Source organism: Thermochaetoides thermophila, assembly GCF_000221225.1.
Source record: "Thermochaetoides thermophila DSM 1495 unplaced genomic scaffold scf7180000011815, whole genome shotgun sequence".
NCBI lineage: Eukaryota > Fungi > Ascomycota > Sordariomycetes > Sordariales > Chaetomiaceae > Thermochaetoides > Thermochaetoides thermophila.
The window spans coordinates 712302-735010 of NW_006383031.1; the positions used below are offsets into that span (position 1 = coordinate 712302).

At 55.7% G+C, this 22709-nt stretch overlaps 6 protein-coding genes across 6 annotated transcripts; 5 read left to right on the forward strand and 1 right to left on the reverse strand.

The window, feature by feature from the left end:
* Window positions 1-74: 74 nt before the first annotated feature.
* Window positions 75-720, forward strand: CTHT_0018130 (uncharacterized protein; the record flags this gene model as incomplete). The annotated part of the gene is made up of 3 exons (XM_006692248.1): window positions 75-131; window positions 198-544; window positions 639-720. 3 exons carry the CDS (start codon window positions 75-77, stop codon window positions 718-720), a joined length of 486 nt encoding a protein of 161 aa, XP_006692311.1.
* Window positions 721-1952: 1232 nt separating this feature from the next.
* On the forward strand, window positions 1953-4163 carry CTHT_0018140 (uncharacterized protein; the record flags this gene model as incomplete). The annotated part of the gene is made up of 4 exons (XM_006692249.1): window positions 1953-2086; window positions 2495-3260; window positions 3328-3784; window positions 4039-4163. 4 exons carry the CDS (start codon window positions 1953-1955, stop codon window positions 4161-4163), a joined length of 1482 nt encoding a protein of 493 aa, XP_006692312.1.
* A 3474-nt stretch (window positions 4164-7637) lies between these two features.
* CTHT_0018150 (uncharacterized protein) lies at window positions 7638-8837 on the forward strand (the record flags this gene model as incomplete). Its single annotated transcript, XM_006692250.1, has 1 exon — window positions 7638-8837. One exon carries the CDS (start codon window positions 7638-7640, stop codon window positions 8835-8837), a length of 1200 nt encoding a protein of 399 aa, XP_006692313.1.
* A 1456-nt stretch (window positions 8838-10293) lies between these two features.
* CTHT_0018160 (uncharacterized protein) lies at window positions 10294-11791 on the forward strand (the record flags this gene model as incomplete). Its single annotated transcript, XM_006692251.1, has 2 exons — window positions 10294-11670; window positions 11774-11791. The coding sequence occupies 2 exons, from the start codon at window positions 10294-10296 to the stop codon at window positions 11789-11791; spliced, it is 1395 nt and encodes a 464-aa protein (XP_006692314.1).
* Window positions 11792-11877: 86 nt separating this feature from the next.
* Window positions 11878-18307, reverse strand: CTHT_0018170 (26S proteasome regulatory subunit rpn2-like protein; the record flags this gene model as incomplete). The annotated part of the gene is made up of 8 exons (XM_006692252.1): window positions 11878-12154; window positions 12428-13458; window positions 13546-13618; window positions 13736-13810; window positions 14103-14168; window positions 14631-15010; window positions 15105-18105; window positions 18168-18307. The coding sequence occupies 8 exons, from the start codon at window positions 18305-18307 to the stop codon at window positions 11878-11880; spliced, it is 5043 nt and encodes a 1680-aa protein (XP_006692315.1).
* Window positions 18308-19871: 1564 nt separating this feature from the next.
* Window positions 19872-22706, forward strand: CTHT_0018180 (uncharacterized protein; the record flags this gene model as incomplete). The annotated part of the gene is made up of 2 exons (XM_006692253.1): window positions 19872-22563; window positions 22672-22706. 2 exons carry the CDS (start codon window positions 19872-19874, stop codon window positions 22704-22706), a joined length of 2727 nt encoding a protein of 908 aa, XP_006692316.1.
* Window positions 22707-22709: the final 3 nt, after the last annotated feature.

A 22709-nucleotide genomic window follows, 5' to 3' on the forward strand; every position in this document is an offset into this window, starting at 1 on the left:
TCGTCATCAGCTTCAATACCATCCCCATCCTTACTGTATCCCTACTGTCGCGCCAATTGACGTAACTCAGCAACATGTCCGTCCCAGCGCCAAAAACCTTCAACCCCGACGAGGCCGAGAACCTCGAGGACGTACGTTCCCCACCCCCACCTCTTCTACCCCTACCTATCCAGACTCTCTAACCCGCAAATGCGCAGATCGAAAAGCAATTCGCCGTCAAAGCCGTTCAACACATGGTGACATACTGGTCTATCCTGGAAAAAGTGCGCGGCAGTACTTTGCGCCTGACACGGCTAGACGACGAGATCTACGAGCACCTGAAGCGGGATTTCCCGGAGTTTGATCCCGCAGAGACGATCGACGAGGACAAGATGAAGAGCAAGGAGGGGAAGGAAAGGTGGAGGAACTTCATGATGGCATACGAGAAGAAGGTAGACGATTACAACTTTGGGACATTGCTCAGGGCGAATCCCAAGTGGGAGTATGGGAAGGATGAGACGATCTTCGTGCCGAGGATGCAGTTTTATGCTATTGAGATCGCAAGGTAAGTCAAAATGTTGGGGTGATTCCTTATTATACGTGGATTCGGAATTCTGTTAGCATTGCTTTATTTTTTGACTTGTTGCTGACTGCCGCAGGAACAAACTCGGCCTCAATGACTGGATTTACGAGAAGGCTGAGGCAGAGAGGCAAGCCGCCAAGGGCCAGTCCAGCTCCTAGAATTGATATTTTTGCCCTCACATGAGGCTTACTAATTTCCCTGCAAATAGTATGTGTTGAGTGCGTGGTGTCTTCCTTGCGTGTGGAGCTTCTTTGGTCGCAGACTTAATAGTATTGGTCTCCCCTGGTCCGACTGCAACAACAGTAAGGGGAACAAATAAACCAGACACGGATATGCAGCGAACTTCCAGAACACTTTCACACGGGTATTATGTGCCTTTGACAGCCAAGCGTTGTGAGAATGCGGAACTGCTGCCGTTGCAAGCCTGGGGTATTATACTTGTGCCCTTCTATTGTTAATGTTTTAATTAGGCAGGGAAAAGAATCGAAGTTTTTTCTTCTGATTCCTCGTCCTATTTTTCTTCAACTCGACTAGCTTCACAGATGTCCAGGAACATCTCTACTGAAGGATAATATCCCTCTTTGGGTCACAAGGCTTCACATTCAGCGTTTTTAAAATCATTCTTGGCAGCTCAAGACCAGTCAACACCATCTCAACTTCTCATGACTTAACAGATCTCAAGCTGTCTTAGCCTTGTCAAAATGACTACCCCCAAATTTCTCCCAAGCTCCTGGTCCTCCTGAAGCACCATTTTAACCTCCAACCCAAAGCGCCATCGAAATCTCCGACCATACACCTTCAACTACTCCCCCCTCCCACCCCCAAAACCCCTCAAACCCTCCGTCAAACACCTCTTGGCCTTCGCACTCCCTTCCCACATTCCCCCCTCTCCTCCTCTCCTTCCTGATCTTAGCCATCCTCGGCGCAGGCAAGATCGCCTACGTGATCATCATGGGCAAAAATCTTTGAGAGAATCGCCATCTTCGCGCTCGACAGCGAGAGCCCTGACAAGGTTGTTGTGCCGGAGAGTTGGTTGGATGGAGTGAAGAAGTAGTGTGCTTGGTTGTGTGTGCCGGGCGCTGGGATTTATTATTTTTTGCGAGCGTGAAGACGATGTTGTTGGTTTGGGGTAGGGAGGAGGGAGTTCTGAAGGTGAGAAACGGAGTGTTTAAGACGTTGATTGGGAGGGGGGTTGGATAGTCTGAATATAGAGGGGATGGCGTGGGGCCGTTAGTGGAGGGTGTTGAGTGGTATACTTATTTCCTCTTCCCCTTTCACAACACTACCCCTATGATGATCACAAATACTGATACTTGGTTGTAGACAAATCCACGAGTTCCAATTGGCCACCTCGCAACCCCTAGGTTCATTAGTAACGAACATATCCGTCATGCTTGCCTCTCTCATTGTGGCCTTCATCTTCTTCTACAGGCTTACCCTCGTCCTCCTCGTAACGACCCTTTCCTCCGCCCTGATTAAGCGTGCCACGTGGCACTACATGCTGTGCCATTGCGCGCAGACGGGGTATGTCGCTCTCTGGAGTGTCGCGATATTTGTGGTCCGGTTCCACTGGGCTGTGATGCTGGCTGGGAAGCAAGAGTTGACGCCGTGCGGGGCGTTGACGACGTTTTCTGCGAATACGATTGCCTTTCGAGAAATAGAGCGGTCAGGACCGTAGTGGTTGGAATTGGTTATTAGGGGGTGTAATGCGGGAATGAAGTTGATCAAGGAGAGGGTGAGCGGCTGGCAGGAGGAGCCTAATGGGGAATGGTTGAGGCTGGGAAAGTGTAGAGGGGATGTTGTTGTTGCAGATGTATGTACCCCTCTCATTATGCTGTTGAAAGACGCTGACCTCCCAGGTGACATCCTCCTACCCCTCTAACCCCTTTCACCCCGTCCTCTACCCCACGTCGCTACACTTTCCCCCGGCAGCCTAACCTTCCCCGTCGGCCGCAGCGGCGGCGGTAAGTCCACGCTGGGCAACATTCTCATGCGCTTCTGTGAGCCTCTCACCGGGTCCATCACTCTCGACGGCGTCCCCCTGACCGCGTTGGATCTCAACTGGCTGCGCAACAACATCACGCTCATCCAGCAGTTTAGCCTACTGTTCAACGTCACATTCTACCAGAACATCGCGTTTGGCGCCCCTGATCCCAACAAGGCCGACACGAGGGATATGCATAGGGCGTGTTATATGGTGCTATTGCGGAGTACACTGGCTGGTCTGCCTGATGGGCTGAATACGCTGCTTAGGGCTGGGGCCGGGGGGGGGGGGAGGTTGAGTGGCGGGCAGAAGCAGCGTCGTGCGTTGGCGCGAGCCGGACTCCGCGATCATCTTGTTCTTATCCTTGACGAGATCACCAGCGATCTGGACTCGGTGAGCAGAAAACTCGTCCTCGACACAACTCGCATCTGGAGACAGGGCAAGACGACGATTATCACCCATGAAGTCAACCAGATCGAGGAAAACGACTACGTCTGCGTCTTCGAAGCAGGCCGTATTGTTCAGCAGGGTCAGAGGAAAGACATAGAGCACCAAGGCCTCTTCGCATCGCTTGTCCCACCCGCAGACGACGTCCCCTCTCCCTTTTCCTCGCCCACAGATTCCGAGCCGACGTCCTGGTATGACAACGACTCGTCAGACGAAGACTCCCCCATCTACAACACAACATTCGGTCGCTTCCTCCGTGCCACGCTGGTCGATAACCCCCGGGGGAAGTATCTTCCGGTCCATGTCTGTCCACGCATCGAACGTCTTCCGACAGTCTACCATCCACAAGTCCGTCTTGCGAAGGATCACATCCCGCAAACCGAGCGACGTCTCCCTGAAAATTGTCACCGAACACAGCTTCGACGTGCTGCAGAATAGGGTCCCGCGTGCTCGTCGTGGCCAGCCGTATCTGGTTGAGTTGGAAGCAACCCAAGCATCGCTTGATTCGCTTGAAGTCTTGTTCCTTGAGAGGATGGCTCGATCGAGCGAAAAGAAACTGGCCAAGACTAAGAAGAGCAAGAAACATGATCTCACCAGGGCACCCTCTTTGAGACATATTCTTACGACTGTCTGGCCGCATCTCGACACCACGGCCCGAGCACAACTATTTCTAGGAGTCCATACCACCTGCCTCATGGCTGCTTCAACCCCACTCTTCTCTCATTTCTTTTGCCTCGCTGCTCTCCGATTTCTGGATGCCTGGCCAACGGTCGTCAGAAGCCTCCAAATGGGTTGGTATCCTCGCCGCGATTGCGGTGCTCACCGGGATCACAACGTTCGCTTCCTACTACCTCCTGCCCAGAGCAGCCCAGACATGGATTGACGCCCTTCGCCGCGAGGCCTCTCCCGCGTGCTGGCCCAGCGTAGAACTTGGTTCAACAAGCCCACGGACTCTTCTTTCCGCATCGCGCAATGACTAGATCATCACGCCGAAGAAGCCGCAAGCTGGTTGGTGTGGTTGTGCCCGTACTGGTTGGCATCGTAGGCGTGATGTCAAGCTCCCCGATCTGGGCTCTCGTGGTCTGCTGGGATCTGACGCTCGTCACGCTCGCGAGCGTCCCTGTGGCCATGGCCGGTGCACGGTTGAGCGACGCGGCGAGCGGTGAATAGGAAGTGCGGTGCGACGAAGCTGCTTCGGAGGTCAACTCTGTCCTGGCAGAGACGATGTACAATATCCGTGTTGTCCGGGCGCTCGCGCTGGGAATATTTTGCCAAGAAGTACCTCTGCCGCACGGAACGCATACGAAGTTGGTCTCTGCCGGGGCGTCTATGTCGGGTTACTATCCGGGCTGCACCAGTCTGTTCAATACCCTGTAGTAGTTCTCATCTTCTTTTACGGGAGCAAATTCATCAGTCAGGGACATGCCTCAGCGATAGATGTACTGCGGACGGTAACCCTGGTGCTATTTGCTCTCGGCTCTGCGTTTAGCGTGCTCTCCCACATTCTGCAGTTGGTGGCGGCGAAGACGGCCGCGCTGCAGCTGCTTTATCATGTTTTAATGCCCCTGCCGGACGATGATGAGACGACTGCTAAGGGAGCAGATTAATTTACCCCCCCCCCTTTTTTTTCCAACCCCTCTGAGCATATATCTTACCGTGTTTCCCCTCCCCCCCAATGAATGAATGCACCGTTATCGTTAGCCCCTCTGGGTTCAGCAAGTCGACGCTTGCAGCGCTCTTCTTGCGTCTATACGAACCCGTCCCGGCCGACAAACGGCCGCTGCTGTACAACTCCCACCCCTACAACACAGTTCACACAGAGAGTTTACTCCTCCACGTGGAGTATGTCTCCCAGACGCCTTTCTCTTCCCCCTGGCGGTGCGCAAAAACCTGCCTACGGCCTGCCTCCTTCAATACTCGATCTCTCTTCTAAAGCGAACCTCCTCCGCACCCTCCACGAAGCAAACATCCTCGACATTGTGCAATCCCTCTCCCAATATCTCAACCCCCCCCCCAAAAGAAGGCGGCCTCTCCCTGAGCGGCGGGAAAGCCCAGCGATTGTGTATCGCTCGCGCGCTGGTCCGTCGTCCTCAACTCCCTATCCTGGATGAACCTACCAGCGCGTTAAACGCTGAAGCAGCCTCGGAAGTTCGCAACGTGATCGCGAACCTAGTCTCTCGCGCGAGGGAGGTGCCGTCTTTGTCATTGGCATCGTCACGGGGTGCTGGCTTGGGTTTGGGACGGGGAAGTGGGGGGAAGGGCGTGGCAGTGGTAGTCGTGAGACACAGTAAAAAGATGATGCGTATCGCAGATCTGGTGGTGATGTTGGAAAGGGGAGTGGTTGTTGAGTCGGGGAGTTATGAGGAGTTAGTTAAGAGGAAGGGCCGGTTCAAGGCTTTGGTTAGATGGTGTGGAGGGGGTCGCCTACTGAACCTTCAACCCGGAGTTCAAGGGAACAGTTGAGGGAAAAGAAAACGCATTAGAAGGGGAAGATTGAGGTGAGAAATGAGAGACAAAAGGCCAGGGACCAGACGCTGAGGAGGCTTGTAGGGAGAAATATCGTTGTCTGTGTTCAGTGGGGCAAGGGGTTTTGTTTCGACAAGGGTTAGGGTTGAGTTAAGAGTAACGCTACATAAGGGGATTTGGCCTTTAGGGAAATTGTTCTTCTCCTTCTTTGTCTCTTCTGAGTATCAAAGAGAATTTGTCATGCTTTAGTCTTTTCTTTTTCTTATACTTCTTTTCTTTGTCTTCCTTGTCCTAAATTCTTTTATTTTTTTTATTTTCCAGTTTTCGGCCTCGCCCCCTCACTTCCCCTCTGATTCTAGTATCGTCTTAGCTGAACTTATTAGTCAATACACTCCTGCTGATCAGCCTCTTACGTGGAGTCAAACCCTTTATGTGGTGCTGCTACGAAAACCCAAGTACACTGTACCATGATAGGATTTCAGCGGCTCGGATAACGCGACCCCTGATGTAATTCCCAAGCAGCGAAGGTTACCTAGGTGGATAAGACGCAGGCTTCATAATATCTGGAGAAGACAGTCAGTCGCTTAACAGGAGACTGAGGGCCTAAGCTGACGACGATTGTTACATCTAGTATTTACGGAGTAGACAATAGACAACCTGGTGACTAAACGGCTTCGAGTTGTTTTCTCCACCCGGATAATGTAGACGTAGTCGGCCCTGGTAAAGCATTGATATCGACAGCGAGAAGAGTGATGAATATTTCACTGTCTACAAGAAGAGCTCGTGATCCTAATCGGGACGTAATTTTTCCTCCACTTAGGCAGCTCACATGGCCGTCGTATGATAGTGGTATCTGGATTTCAGCTGACTGTCTCGTATCAGGAACCGCTTCAGTTAAAGAGCTCGAGCTCTAGCTGCGTGCACATATTCCCGCGGGCAATATCCAAACACCGAAAAGTTTGATCAGCCCGGGCCAGTCGATATTGGCGGCTATACTATACGGCGGGCTGCTGCCCCCGAGCTAACTTCGGCCTTCCGAACTAATTGCATATTGTGTGGACAAGTTCTCAGCATTGGCGACCACATACCAAGTCCTTGAAAATTGCAGTACTAACAAGCAAACCTTACCAACATAGCTGCATCTCTGGGATAATAGGCTCAATTGCCATCTTAGTAGTCGTCTTCCTGAGACTCTCAGCCTTACCAACCGAGAGTAGGTATCAGCCGAGTTCACCGCAACGGTACGTACCAGTACCCAGCGACAGTGACATCGCACCTGTCATCCTGTTACACTATAGGCCGGATGCCATTAGCGAGTTTGGGGAATACAGTTGTTAGTGACACAATACGGCTCGCCAAAATCTCCGTTACAGCTTCGGCCGACTTTGGCTGCGGCGAAGTAGTAGTGGACCAGTAGTGATTGCAGCATCTGTCAGGGGTAGCGATGACATGGAATGTTCTTTTAGCCTTCCAGGAGAAATTTCAAACTCGACAGTATCAAGGCAAGGAGATGAGCATACGACCTGTCGTGCAAGAGACGAAGAGCTGATCCAGAGAAGTCAGCGTACCTATTAATAGCCCTTTTAATGCCATTACCGTAGTTGCATCCCCCAGATTGCAATATCCCTCCCGGGATAGTTTTCCCACCTATGATTTTCAATCCCTGGATGGACATCATAAACGCATATAAAGTCCCATAAGGACCTCAATACAGATACGCATGCTCCCCCCCGCAATCCGGGTCGACAGCCGCGCTGCATCGGCATTGTCGCTCCTGCGGCGGCTGCCAATCGGCGGCGCAATTAGATCCCGACAGAGGGCGGCCGGAAAATATCCGTATTATCCGCATACACGCGGCAGGGGAAGCAAAGGTAGATCCATAGTGCCAAGGGAGAGACAAGCTTTGAGCCGCGTAGGACCGTGACGAACGAGCAGAAGAAACAAAACTTTGTTGAGATTCCCGGTTGAACGGACAACGCGGGGAAGTTATCCAGAGATGTGCGCGCGGACGAACCGGTGGTTTGGCGTGTTATGGGGGCAATATAGGGGAGTTTGGAGCAAGGGATGCTCCCATCACAATCCAAGAGGACAAAAGGTATATATAGACCGTTTCAAAAGCCCTCTTTTCTCCAAGACCTCAAACAGCGAGCAATCATCGATGTCTCTGCAGCAGACACAATGGTGCACCTCTCTTCAGCCCTCCTCCTCGCCTCGACGGCCTTCGCGGCCGCCGCCCCAGCCTACAACGAGGTCTTCGCCCGGCAGGACACCTGCTCCGTCTCCTCGAACTATGGCACCGTCAACCAAGCCAAGCTGCCCGACCCTTTCACGACCGCCTCGGGCCAGAAAGTCACCACCAAGGCCGACTTCGAGTGCCGTCGTAAGGAGATCTCCAAGATCATGCAGCAATACGAACTCGGCGAGTACCCCCCGCCGCCCGACAAGGTCGAGGGCAGCATGAGCGGCAACAGCATCACCGTGCGCGTCACCGCCAACGGCAAGACTATTTCCTACTCCGCTAGCATCCGTAAGCCGTCGGGGCAGGGCCCCTTCCCGGCTATTATTGGCATCGGCGGCATTTCTGTGCCTGTTCCGAGCAACGTCGCGACAATTACTTTCAACAACGACGAGTTCGCCGCCCAGGCCGGCGGGGGCTCCCGCGGCCGCGGCAAGTTTTACGACCTCTTTGGCTCCTCGCACTCCGCCGGCTCGCTCACGGCTTGGGCGTGGGGCGTCGACAGGCTGATCGACGCCCTTGAACAAGTCGGCCCTGCGGCCTCCGGTATAGACACCAAGCGTCTCGGCGTGACAGGCTGCTCGCGCAACGGCAAGGGCGCGTTCATCACGGGGGCGTTTGTGGACCGCATCGCGCTCACAATCCCCCAAGAATCGGGTGCGGGAGGCGCCGCCTGTTGGCGGATTAGTGACCAACAAAAGTCGAGCGGCGCAAATATCCAGACCGCGTCGCAGATTGTGACCGAGAACCCGTGGTTTAGTCGGAATTTTGACCAGTGGACGCGGAGCATCACGACGATTCCGCAGGATCATCACTTCCTCGCGGCAATGATCGTTCCGCGCGGGCTGGCCGTGTTCGAGAATAATATCGACTGGTTGGGTCCTGTGTCCACGACGGGATGCATGCGTGCTGGTAGGGCCATTTACAAAGCCTATGGCGTGCCGAATAATATGGGCTTCTCGCTCATTGGCGGACATAACCATTGCATGTTCCCCAGCGGGCAGAATAGCGAGATTAATCAGTTTATTAACTACTTCTTGTTGGGGAGTGGGAGCGCGCCTGGGCAGGTGGATAGGAGTGTGGCGAATGTGGATGTTAATAGTTGGGCGCCTTGGGCTTCGAGTGCGCCGACTCTGTCTTAGCTGGTTTAGACTGGCATTTCTTTTGGAACCGAGCAATAGGGGGATGATGGAGAAGCGAGTTCTGGTCGAATATTTTAGTTGTGGATGTGAAGGGGGGGGGTATCTTGAGATTCTGAGTGTCAGTGTAAATAGCGCTTAGTTGCAATTGAGGTATATGTGTACAGATGTACAATGTACATTCTGTCTGTCTGTCTGTCAATTTCAAAAAATCTGTTTCGTTACAATTTGTCTATTTAAAGTTCTGTCAACGCAGTGATGTTCGAGGGTGAAGGGCCGAGGATGATGACGATGAAGTTGGTGATTAAGCTTGGCGTTAAAACATAATGTGGGTCCTAAACGTCATGTGGGGCGCCCATGTAGCGAAGAGATTCTTTACCCTGATTAGTCAGTGACCTGCAGCAAGTGGGTCCGGCAAGGGTCGGCTTAACTGCGGGGCCGCCCCGCTACACCCGAATCTATCACCAATTGCAACAGTCATCGACTACGCTGCGTATCGCCGCTCTCCCATTGCATCATTTTTGCATATCTAAGCCGTTTTCACAATCCACTTTCTATCCAGGTTTTTTTTTTACCGTCCTCCCAATGTGCAAATTGAAGTATGTGACTATTCGGGTGAATGACAGTAACACCAACGTCGTGTAGCATTATCAGCTTCGTCGTAGTTAGCTTCGACGAACGCCCTCAGTGTCTTGTTTAACAGGATATCCCGACGGCCCATGAGCAGCTAGTGTGTGTCGAATCGGGAGCGCTCATCGGAACGGGGCCACTCCGCTATGCCGAACGCGGCCCTGCCCCGATAGAGCGGATGTAACATCGGCTTGGCTGCAGCATAGTAACAGAAGGGCGCCGACGTCTTCAACCAGCATCTCTTGCGTAACTCATGTCCAAGACTTAATTTTCGGGGTCTCTTGGGCCCTCTGAGGAGCATGATATCGAGCGAAGCCCAGACTCACAGGTCAGGTCTGTATTTTCATTATCAGAATCCCTTCCTTGAACAACAGCGAAGTCTCAACCCTAAACTCAACACATCCAAGCTCTGAACTCTTCGATTCAAGACTTTACCATATGGCCGAACCAGTTACGGCCTTCGCCCCTGATGACAGGGAAATGTCCGCCCTCTCAAGCAACGCACCAATAACTTCCCTCTACCTCACCTTTTCAACCCCCTTCCCCGTGCAAACACCATCCATTCTTCCCTCTCCCCATCCCAATCCCCTCTCCCTCCCCCTCTTCCTTCTCCGGACCTCAGACCTTACCAAAATCCCCAAACCTTCCCCTCGACAACCAAACTTACTCTCCTCACTCTCTCCTCCCTCGCGACTTTCCTCACAGCCTACTCCGCCGGCGTCTACTCCCCGCCATCCCACCTCCTCCAAGCATCCTTCTCCCCCTCCCCCCCATCGAAGCCGTCCTCACCGGCATAACCACCTTTTGCCTAGGCTTCGCGCTAGCGCCCATGATCCTAGCCCCCCTCAGCGAGCTCAACGGTCGATACCCCGTCTTCGTGGTCGCGGGCACGGTGTTTGTCGTCTGCCAGGCGCTCTGCGGCGTCGTTCGAACACTGGCTGGGATGCTGGTGGTGCGGTTCTTCGTTGGGGCTGGTGCCAGCGTGTTTAGTAGCATGGTTGGGGGAGTGATTGCGGATATGTGGGATGCGAGGGAGCGGAATATGCCTATGGCGGTGTTTAGTGGGGCTGTCCTGGCCGGGACGGGCGCAGGGCCTTTGGTGGGAAGTGTTATGGCTGAGAGACTGGCGGAGGGGAATAAATGGAGGTGGGTGTTTTGGCATCAGGCTGTGGCCGGAGGGTTGCTCATGGCGGCACTTGCGGTGATGTGGAGGGAGACGAGGGGTTCGGTTGTGCTTAGCAGGAAGGCGAGGGCTTTGAATAGATGGTATGAAGCACTGGAAGGGAGGGGGTACTACGGAGTGTGGGTTGAGGAGGGGATGGGGGGGGAGGGAGATGAGGAGAAGAGGATGGGGACGACGCAGGAAGGGTCGAAGTTACGCCGTATTCGCTGGGTCGTGAAGGAAGACGAGGAGCGCGCCTCGCTGGCGACGATGATCCGGATTAGCGTCACGCGACCGTTCCATCTGCTATTTACGGAACCAGTCGTCTTCTTTTTCTCCCTCTGGGCCGCCTTCGCCTGGGGCGTGCTGTACCTCACCTTCGGCTCGGTGCCGTACGTCTTTCAGACCGTCTACGGCTGGCCCCTCTCCGGGTCCGGGTACGCTTTTTCTGCGATGGTCATCGGCGCTGTTGTGGCAACAGGCATGGGAATCTGGCAGGAGAAGCTTCTCCGTCACCCGAAATGGGCTTCTCCCGCAGAAGATGGCACAAACAGTTCCGAGGAGATCCCCTCTCCCCTTCCCAAACTTCCCCCCTCAAAGCTCGACCCCTTCTGGGCTTATTTAAGAGCCCACTTCCCCCCGTCAACCCCCGAATCCCGCCTCTACCCCACATGCCTCACCAGCACGTTATTACCCCTCGGCCTTTTCACCTTCGGCTTCACCGCCCAACCGCAGCTTTCCCCAGCCGGCCCACTAGTCGGCATCTTTCTATCAACACTCGGCATCTTTAGTGTCTACTTAGCTGTCTTCAACTACTTTGCTGATACGTATCAGGGGTATGCGTCGTCTGCCTTGGCGGCACAATCATTTTGTCGGAATGTGTTGGGCGGCGCGTTTCCCCTGGTGACGAGGAGACTGTATGGGGATTTGGGGCCCGTGAAGGCGGGGGCGGTTTTGGGGGGTGTCGCGGTGGTGTTAACGGGGGTGCCGTGGGTTCTGGTACTTTTGGGAGAGGGGGTTAGAGGGAGGAGTGGGTTTGCTAAGGTGAGTTTGAGCCCCCCCCCCTTTTTTTTTTTTTGTTGTTGTTGTTTTTGTTGTTGTTGATTATCTGAGTTTGTGTTGTGTGGTGACTGACTGACTAGAGCAGAAACTCGTTCACACATAAGACTTTCCATCATGTTATTCCACAGCGATAGACCTAATACCCGCAAACTTCAAATCCTAATCCACCCAAAGCTGACAATCCTGGTGCTAATCAACCTCTCCCTCAAACTTCCCAATCTCCCCCCCAATCCTCTCCTCCTCTGCAAACCCCTCGTCATCTGGCTCTAACTCAAGTTCCTCTTCCTGCGCAATCATCTCCCCCTCATCTGCCCCCGTAACCTTCAGCCCGGCCTGTTCCAGCTCTAGAGCGCGGGCTGCATCGGGCTTGAGGGACCCGTCCCCGGGGTTGATGTCCTCAACCAAGTGCAAAGTGAAGAGGATGACTAGGTAGGGGTTTTGCGTCGAGCGGTTGAGGAGGACGTACCTGAGGGTGTGTGAGCGTTTGAGATGGCCCCTAAAAGGGGGAAAGATATGAGCTCGGGGACTGAAAAAGGGGAATTCCCACATAGGGGGCTAGCAAAAAAAAAAAAAAAGGAAAGGAAAGATAATGAAAGAAAAACGCTTGGCTCGAGCCCCTGGCAAACTCTGAACCAGAAAAGAAGGGAGGAGGGGAGGAGTTGTTGAGTGTCAAGGGAAGTAAAATAAAATATAAAATAAAAAATAAAATAAAAACATAAAATAAAATAAAGGGACTTACCTCAACCCCTGCCCATCCCAATACCGAAACACCGGAATCCTGATCCCCGGCAACCGCACCGCCAACTCACCAAAGTCAATGTAAGGGTTGAAAAAGTCAATTGAGTACCATCTTCCAAACTCCCATACCCACTTTTCCTTTCCATCATCCTTCAGCGTCCAGTTGATCCTCCCCGACGCTGTGTCAGGACACCCTATGATTCTCCTCCAGGCCAGGCCTTCTTCGTCTCCTCCCTCTTGAATTGCCAAGCCCACGCCGTCTTCCGTGTCAGGGTTATGATGGTTGCCGTTTTCATGGTTGATGTCCAGACGCTTCATCTTGCGCATGGCCTCATCTTCTCCCTCCTCTCTCTCGACATCCTGACCTCCCTTCACACCAACCCCCCTCACCTCGTCTCCGTGTGCCCTGAGCTCCTCTCCCTGGGCCCCCAGATCGACGGCTCCACGACCCACGTATACCGTATTAAAACTGCTTAGCACAGGCCCAAACAAGTGTGGAGTATCAGAGTAGACGTCCCCTTCAAGGCCGGGGTCGATCCAGCGTGTGAGCAGGGACAGGGCCATGCCGAAGCCGGGCGGGAGCCGGTCGCGGATGGGGTGTGGGAGGGAATTCCCGAAGAGGAGGCTTTTTGCTGGTATTCCACGAGGTTCTTTGGAAGTTGAAGTGACGGCTGGGGTTTGGGAGGAGGAGGAGGAGGAGGAAGAGGGATGGTGTTGCGAGGTCGGGTGTTGTGGCGTTATCGTTCGTGGGGAGGGCGTCTCCGACACGCATATCTCTTTGCCTTTGCCCTTGAAGTCAGGCACCCTCCATCCTTCGCATTGTTCAGGTGTGCCCTCTGCCCGTTTGATATCCTCGGGGTCATGATTCCCATTTTCATTCCCAGTTTCGTCCCCGGCTCCGTTCATGTGTTTCCCATCACACTCTCGTCTTGAGTTTTCTGCCTTGTCTGGGTCTAGTAAGCGAAACCTTAGACCAATACTATACCTATCCCCCCTACTCCGATGCTCCTCGAGCTCAAAATACCCCGAACTCTGTGGTGCGCTTTTTGGCACACCCCGCCAATGATCCTTTATCCTTACCCATACCTCTGCCTCGATTGCGTCTGTCACCACACGCACTGGACGAGGGGAGTTGACGTTGATGAGAGTGTGGGTTGAGGGCGTGTAGGAGGGGCCGCAGGAGACGCGGAGCCTTTTCAGCGGGTTAGCGTCTCTTCTCCGTCCTTGAGCAGTAGGAAGCAAATTCCACGTATTGGGTACCTAGGGGGGGTGAACAAGAACGTAAAAGAGCAACTGCGGCGAGACGTACAAGTATTTGGACGGGTCAGCCATATCGGGAGTCTCGCTTTCTGATGGCCACCTAGCAGCGTTCGGAGCCCGAACCCTACAGTAAATGCGGCGAAAATCGTGGGAGCAACACAACACAATCGGAAGTCGGATCAATCCGCAGTGTAGCCGTGTGACAAAGTTTAGGTGATGATTATACGGGCGGCAATCAAGGCTCAAAGACCTGCTATGCCCCGGACAAGGAAACCACGGCCTGAAGCTAATCTGCAAAGATATTCGGACGACTTGAAGACGTCGCTCGACAACACGACAGGCATGTTATCGCTTTTTTTTTGTTTTTTTTTTTCGTTTTTCTTTTTCAGACTTCTTCTCTAACTGCTCAGACTTACAAGGCCTGGACTGGCCTAGTAGCAGTGTTGGCGGGGACCAAGCTCCAATCGATGACATCATCCCGACTGGCGGCAGGTGTTTTCAGGGGGACAACGTTTAGAAGCTGTGTGAGCTGAATTAAGTGGGCAAAGGACTGCCCGAAGCTTGAGACGTTTTTGGTCCAATTTCTCGCCTTAGCTTTGTTGGGTCCTCTGGGGAAAATGGCAGCTTATAAACATGGGGGCTCAGCAACATTCCCTCGAACTACTTGATAAAGGAGATATAACCATCTGAAGCAAGGTATATGATATGTATAGAGAGAGAGAGAGAGAGAGAGAGACGACCCCGTTGAGTAGATAAGGAATGACAAGGGAAAAACGTAGAGGACAAAAGGACACATACGTCCCCAAGTCGGGCCCCGTAACAATTATAGCCGGCCAGACTATCTTCTCTTCAACCGGGCATAATAAACCCATCTATTAACCACCAATAGTATTATGCTCCTCTAACCTCTACCAATTTACTCTTCCTCCCCCTCACTAAAATACTCAAACTCCCGCGGCACTTCCGCCTCCATATCCCCCTCCTGATCCTCATCCACCGCCGTCAACACGCCAGCCGCGGCGGCGGCCCCGCTACCACTCTCCCCTTCACCTCTTCCTGCAGCCCTACCCGATCTACCCTCCCCACGCTGCGGCGTGGTAATCCCAAACAGCTCATTAAGCCCTGGAATCGTACCCGCAGCGCCGCGCTGGGACAGGTTAGACAGGAGCTGCTGCGTGGCAGCGGCACGTGCTGAGGCTGCGGAGCCGGTGGTCTGACCCGCGACAGGCGCCCGCTCAGTGGTGACCTTCTTGAGTTTTTCTTCGATGAGAGACTTGGGTTCCGACGGGGTAGAGTCATGCAGGAGGAGAGGGCCACCGGTTGGCTGGATTAACACAGTTAGTATCGTGTATGGCTGGGAATGGAATGGAAAGCCAGGGTAAGAAGAGGGAGGGAGGGTTGGGGGAGAAAGGGCTTACCTTCTTCACCGGCTTATACCTCCCCGCCGGGAATGAGATATACTTGAGCTGGCCGGGCAACACGCGGCTCATATTCTCAATCTCGAACCCGACCTTCTCCTTCTCGGCCTTCTTCTTTGCCTCTTCCTTCTGCTGCTGTTGCTGCTGCTGCTCCTCCTCCTCCTCCTTCTCCTTCTCCTTCTCCTTCTCCTTCTCCTTCTCCTTCTCCTTCTCCTTCTCCTTCTCCTTCTCCTTCTCCTTCTCCTTCTCCTTCTCCTTCTCCTTCTCCTTCTTCTCTTTCTCCTCTTCCTTTTTCTTACCTTCCTCATCATCATCAACCTCCATCTTGTCTCCACCGGCAGGCGCCGTCGTCTGGGAAGGTGTCTTCGCGGCAGGCTGATCAATATCCATGCTCTCCCTCCTAGCCGCCTTCTCCTTCTTCTGCGCGCGACGCTTGGCTTGCGCGGTAGTCGACAAGATCGCCGTCGTCACCAGCGTAGGGCCCTCCTCGGCCTTGACCTGGTCTTCGGGCGGGTAATCAAACAGACTTGCCCTCGCCGCACAATAGAACTTGATAGTAGGCATCTCCAGATCATGGTCGAGCGCGATGATGCTGGTCGGCACGAAGCTCAGCGACAAGAAGTGCGTGAAGGGGAACCAGTACCAGTAGTGCGTAAACACGGCCATGCCGACGATGCCCAGCATGTTGAGGTTGCCCGTCTGCGTCTGGAGGCCGATGGTGCAGTTGCGACCGCCGGCATCCAAGATACCCAGGGCAAGCGACGCGCCGAACTTGGTCATGGCGTCTTCGTGGCGGTCGCTAACCACCTTTCGCAGGGTCTTGCGGATGGTGCCGACCTTGGGGTTCATGACCTCGTTCTGCTGGACCATGATCATGGCGTGGGCGATCAGCGCGCCCTGGCGCACGAAGTCGCTGGGGTCCTTGATCATGGGCTCGAGCAGGTCAATCGCCTCGTCGAGGCCAGTGCCGGCGCAGGCGATACCCAGCGCCATGGCCGAGCCGTAGCGCACGTGCGGATTGTACGACTCGGCCAGCAGCTCGACCATGCGCGGGACGCTGCCGGGCTTGCGGAAGAGGATGAAGCCGAGCGACATGACGGCGATGCGGCGCACGTCGTCGTTGACGTCGCTGACGGCCATGTGCAGCAGCTTGCGGATGGCCTTGTTGCTGCCGGTGCCGCAGTAGGCCATGGCGATCGTCAAGATACCGCCGTAGCGCAGCATCGGGTCGGGGTCGTTGAGCAGGCCTTCGATCAGCGTGTCGGCGCCTTCTTGCCGGCCGTACATGATCAGGGCCATGCCGAGCGCGCAGCCGCGGATGATCTTCTCGTGGGTCGTCTCGTGCGCGTAGGTGAACATAGCCTCGAGCGCCTTCGCGCTGCCGGTACCCAGCATGATGAGACCGATAGCCAGGCCGACCGCCTCGCCGTTCAGGGCCGAGTCGGCGTACAACACCTTGAGGAGCTCCTCGTAGATCTGCTCGTCGCCCGTCGCCATGCCGGCGATGCCGAGACCCAGCGCGCCGCCGTGCTGGATGACCTCCTCGTCGGCGGCCACGAACTGACTGCGCAGGTACTCGAGCGCGTCGGCGCCGTGGTTGGCGTGAATCAGGCCGTAGGCATAGAGAGCGCCACCCTGGCTAAAGATAGACCCGTTGCTAACACCGCCCTGCTTAGGCAGGTAGGGCTCCAAGAGCTTCCGCGACTGGCTGAGGTTGCCGCGGTGAATGACGCCGAGAGCAGCCGTGGCCGTGAACTTGGACCAGTTGACGGCCTTGCCCAGCCAGTCGAGGTTGTCGCGGAAGAACTTATCGTTCGTGGTGCCCGAATTCATGAAGGCGTTGCAGAAGGTGACCGCCGTGTGGAAGATGGAATTGCGAGCCTCCAAGCTGTCGCGAACCTTGTTGAGGATGTTGAGGTCGGTGTGGTTGTTGCGGTAGAGGAACTCGAGGTTGAGCCGGATCGTCGTGGTGCCGTCCAGGATCGACCGGATGTTGCGGTAGACCTTGGCCTCCTCCTCCTTCTCCTCCTTCTCCTCCTTCTCCTCCGAGCCGTCCTGGTTTTCCAGCAGGGGCGCGCTCTCAGACTCGCCCTCGGGCTTCTTGGGCGGCTCGCCGGACGGCAGCGACTTGATGACCTTGTTGAGGAACTCTTGCGTGCCATTGTCGTACAAATCGAAGGCGATCTGGTAGGCAATGGCAGTAGCGTTCTGCGTGCCCTTGGCCACCAACTGCTTGAGCAGGGCCGAAGCCTCCTCGTCCGAGTCGAGATACACGACGCACTTGGCGATCGCAAAGTAGTCGGGGTTCTGGATCTCGTTGAGCAGGTCGAGGATCAGCCGCAAGATCTCAGTCCGCAGGCCGCGCTCCTGGACGATATCCATGCAGACATGCAGGCAGTACTCCATGAGCTCCTCGGCCGGGTTCGGCGCCCCCTCGCGACCGGCATCGGCGCTGGCGCGCTTGATGACACGGCGTAGCACGTCTAGGTTCTTGGCCTCGATGGCGATGCCCACGACCTGGCGGTACTTGCCCTCGTTGAGGGCGCGTTCGAACAGGCGCTCGACCACGGCCTCGAGGGCGTTCCACGCGGCTGGATCGCTGAACTGGGCGACCGACTCGGGCGCGGTCTCGTCAGACGTCCGCGACAGCAGGGACTTGGACGGCAGGGTCGACTGCGAGAAGGGCGTCGTGGGCGAGATAAGGGCCGAGTTCTCGGGGATGACGCTGCCAAAGGTCGTCGTGATGGCGGGCAGCTGGATGTCAGTCTGGATCTGCTTCGGCGGGGTGTGCCGGGCCGACGACACGGCGATGTACTGGTCGATGCACTTGGCGATGATGGTCTCCTCGAACTCGCCCGGGGCGTCGAGGTTGAAGAGCGGGCCGGCGGCTAGGGCAAACGTCATGCTCTCGTTGTAGGCCTGCAGGTGGAAGTAGACCTTGGCCAGCACGAGGGCGGCCAGCTGGCGCTCGGGGAAGGACTCATCTTCGTAGAGGGCTTCGCTGTGAACTGTTAGGGGAGGAGTGGCAAGATGTGAAGGAGAGGATGAGCTGGAGGAACGCACATCTGGCTCAGCACCGCGGCGACCTCGGTCCAGATGGTGTCGATGTCGTCGTTCAGCGTCTTGAGGGCAAAGACCTTGAGCTCCGGGGGCTCGTCGCCCAGGAAGGCCAGCACGCCTGGGGCGGTGATGACGTTGAGCATGTCGGCGTCTCGTCGAGCGTCGGGGATGTTTTTTCGATGTTTACTGAGGGGGAGGGGCTGTTTCGGCGCCGATACTTGGGAAACGAAGCCGAGGTGATAAGTTCAGGTACTTATAGTTTAGTTAGTAGTTCGTTTGATTTTTGGACTGCAATTCTACTGGCTTCGTCGGCGCCGCTCGGGCAGAAGTGCCGTCTGTCGATGGAAGAAGGGGAAGTGTTTGATGGTGAAGCAGCCAAGCTGCATTTCGCAGGCTCAGGGTCAGGCTCGCCCAGCCAACGCGCAGGCTGACCGTCCACGTCAGGAAGCTCTGCCTTGCGGACGACTGGCCAATCAGCGGGTGCCGGCGGCTCAATTTTCCGGGCCCACTGAGCTTGGCGCTCGCGGCTCGAAGCAGCAGGTACCTGGGGATAGCTAGAAGCAGCATAAAGCAGCTCCTCAGATATTTGTGAAAAAATTTGGGTTATGATTTAATTTAATTCAAATTGAAGAAATCATTCATTGCTGATCTATCCTTTATCTCAAAGTTTCCCCGATCTTGTGACGACAAGTGATAGAGCTCAGTCTTGCAGTGCCCCTCTCTCGGTACACATTAACATTAGGTCTCCTTGTGCTCCACCAAGCAAAGACCTTTTCCGGTCCATGGTTGCACGAGCCATCTTCAGCCCAGCCTGAACTCCTGTACCTGGTAACACCGACGGTGAAAAAGAGCTAGCCATCGCGAGGATCACCATAGTTTAGCTGGCCCGAAGGGGGTCCATATCACTTTTAATATAGCTTATGACTTTAAAAAAATTAACGTTATGTGTCCCAGAAAACCACTTAGGCCATGCTGTCCTTAGGCAGAATACCACTCACTGTTAAGCCGTGAGCACGGCAGCTGCAGCGAGGAAAGGGTAACGGCACATGCAGGACCGTAGTGACTGGGCAGAGTCCACTTTTTACGTCCTCTGATCTCTCCTGCTGCTCCTCTATTTTTGAGCGTGTTCTGCACATGTATCCGCTGCGCAGGGCCTACAGCTCAAGCCTGTTGTTTCTTCACGGTCTCCCCCTCTTCAGCTGCTTTGCTTTCTGCTGCATCGCAGCGCCATGACGAGATCATCGCGCGTCCATAACCAGGCTCTCCATGTCCGCATGCTTACTCTGAATTAATTCGATTTCCATCTGGCTCGTGCATGTAAAGCGACAGATAAGATCATCGCCAGTCGAGACGAACGGCGCCAACTGACGACAGCCGACCCGATCCTCAGCGCTGTCGAGTGTCGCCTCTGTCGCCAGCTGAGCTCGCCTCGACGATGTGACGCTGCTTCTGCGCATACAAAACTACTCTCTCTCTCTCTCTCTCTCTCTCACTCGATTTAAACGGTCCATTGGCCTTGGTGTCGCGACGGCAGCGGTCGACTGCAATTGAGACTGCGGACGGCAATTGCGGCAGATTCTGACGCCGGCGGGGAGGGTTGTTGGTGATGTTGATGAAAAAAGACACAAAGTTTTTAATTCGGTCTACACTTCGCAATCACCAGTTAACAGACAGGCATCGAGATTCCAGACAGTCAAATCAGACAAAATGGACCTCCGGGGCATGCTCAACGACAACGGCTCGCCCCCGGCGCGCACGCCGAGCAAGCCGCCGCAGCAGCAACCTCCTCCGCACGCGCAGCCGCAGTCTTCTCTCCCTTCGACTCCCATCCAGACCGCTCTGCAGCCGCCGTATCGCGACTACGCTCGATCGCAGACACAGCTCTCGCCTACGCAGGCTCACATCAAGCACGACTACCCGCCGCAGCAGCTCAGCTCGACGCCATACGGCTCCCCTCCCCCATATCACGCCCCTCCCCCTCACCCTGCTGCTGCCCCATCTTCCTTCTCACGACCGCCACAGCCGACTCTCCAGCCTGTCCAGCTTGTCCAGCCCGTTCAGCCCGTCCAGCCCGTCCAGCCCGTCCAGCCCGTTCCGTCGGCCGACCCGCGGTCTGCGAGCCTCAGCGGCGTGTCTGCGCACTCTCCTTACCGCCACAGCCCCGCCAGCTCCATCAGCGCGGGTCCCTACTCTTCTTCAGCTTACCCTCCCCAACAACAATCGTCGCCGACCAGTCCTGTGCAACGGCACCAATATCCCCCGGGACCCGGAGGTGCGACCACCACCTACCACCCACAAGATCGCTACGCCCAGCCGGCCGGACCCGCCGGTGTGACAAGCCCGTCTGCGTCGGCGCCGTACCTTCAAGGCCCGCCAGGTCATCCTCCCCATCCTGCTTCTGCTCACCCTCCTCACCCTCACATTCCACAGAGCCCTGCTGTGGCCACGCCAGCATCGGCCCATCCATACAATTATCGACCTACCTCGGCCCAATCGACGCCGACGCCGACTTCTGCGCATAGCCAGCCCGCCCAGTACGGTCTGCCGCCAGGCCCGCCTTACGCCCAGGGCAGCCCCGTCGCCGCGTCGCGTCACCTTCCCCAGCCGGATCCACAGCAGTCCCGCCAACCCGTACCCCAGCCCGCCCAACAACAAGCTCAACCGTCACCGAACCCGACCCCCTCATCGACCGTTCCCCTGTCCGGTCGCCCGGCCCAACCGGTTAGTTACGCACAGCCATCAAGCCCATACCAGCAGCGTCTGCCGGCTCCCAGCTTCCATTCTACATCGCAAGCTTCACCGCCGCCGCCGCCGCCGCCGCCGCCGCCGCCACCGCCCCCGGTGCTACCCAGGCCGCCGAGTACCCAGAACCTGAGCGAGCCACATAGCCAAAGTCGAGAAAGTCGAGAGTCGGTCGGCCCGGGCCCGCGCAGCAGCGACAAGGAACGCAGCGTCAGCGTTAGTCCCAAGACGCGAGTCTCGAGTCTGCCCAATAGTTCGGGTCGTCCGAGCTTGTCAGTCGTCTCGGATCTCGATCCGCGTGCTCACCAGCAGCCACAGTCACAGCCTCAGCCTCAGCCTCAGCCAGCCCAGTCGGCTCAATCAATGCCCACAATGGCTGATCGAGGCGCCAAGAGAAAGTTGGAGGACCGCGAGCTGCGTCCCGAGGAGCTAGAAAAACGCGAGTCGCGTCCGGCGCCCTTTGAGAGCCCCAATGGCCGTGGACCCTACGCCAATTCTGCTTCTGCACAGCAGCAGCAGCAGCAGCAGCAACAACAACAACAACAACAACAACAACAACAACAGCAGCAGCAGCAGCAGCAGTCACAACAGTCCTCCTCTGATCAGCCTAAGCCCGAGAAGAAACGCACTATCTACAGGACTCCTCCCCCGTGGGCCCAGTCCATCAATGGCCGAACACCCAACCACCCGAACCGAGTCCTCTACCGCCCCGTCGTCGACCGAAAGCCCCTTCCCAACGGCAAGCTCGACAACCACGTAATGGCTCGTCCCACCGACCCCCATCGCAGCCGGCACACATCGCCCGAAGAAAAGAAGCCCGCTCCCGCAGCTCCTTCCGCTCCCCCTTCGGAAGCAGCTGCGCCCGCCTGGGGCCCCCTCGGCCCATGGGAGCCCTCCATCACCAACACCGTCCCACAAGACGGCTTCTCCAAGACTATCGCCGACTTCCTCTTCCAACACGTCGTCATGAACCCGGACATGGGCGAGATCCAGTCGCGTGGAGTCAAGTTCGAGATTGAAGCCAAGCTCGGCTGCTTGATCGACAAGGAATCGAACCAGCGCGTCTTCCTTCCCGTCTTGTCCGAGACCATCCTCCAAGACACGGGTAACTGGCTCGCATTCAAATCCTCCATGACCGAAGCCCAACACAAACAATTCAACGAGTTCCTCAACTACCACGTGCAACAAACCCATCCCGCTAACCGCGCCGCGCATGCTTCCCTGCCTCGCCCCCGTCTGCCCATCGACTACCTCCACCGTCGCGAAATCGACCGCTTCATCGACATCCCCCCGCAAGTGCGGGACTCCGTCTTACCGGTGTGTGTGGCAAAACCCCTCGCGCAGCGCGGCCACGGCGCGAGACTGCGTGTCACGCACGACCAGAAGACGAAACAAGTCCTGGCGAAGATTGTCAAAGCCCGGATTGCTGATATCTCCCTCCACTTCCCGGACTTACCGCTTGACTGCAGGATTAGCGTTAACTTGGAGATGGACTGGCCTGGTGGGGGGGACGCGCCGAGCGTGGAGGAGTTGGAGAGGATGGCTGCCCAGATGGGGAGACCCAGCCATCCGGCACGGTCGAAAGATCGGTTGAGTTATAGGCATGGGTGTTATCAGATTGATTTGACGCAAGTGGGGTGGTGGTCGCGGGGCCGGGGTAAGTTTATCCCTTACCCATATAAAACAAAAAATTTTCCTTCTTTTTTTTTGTTTTGTTTGGTATGAGGAGAGAGAGGAAGAAGCTGACAGAGTCAAAAAAAATTAGGGTTCCCAGCGCCAAGAGAAAGAGCACGAACTTGAGTT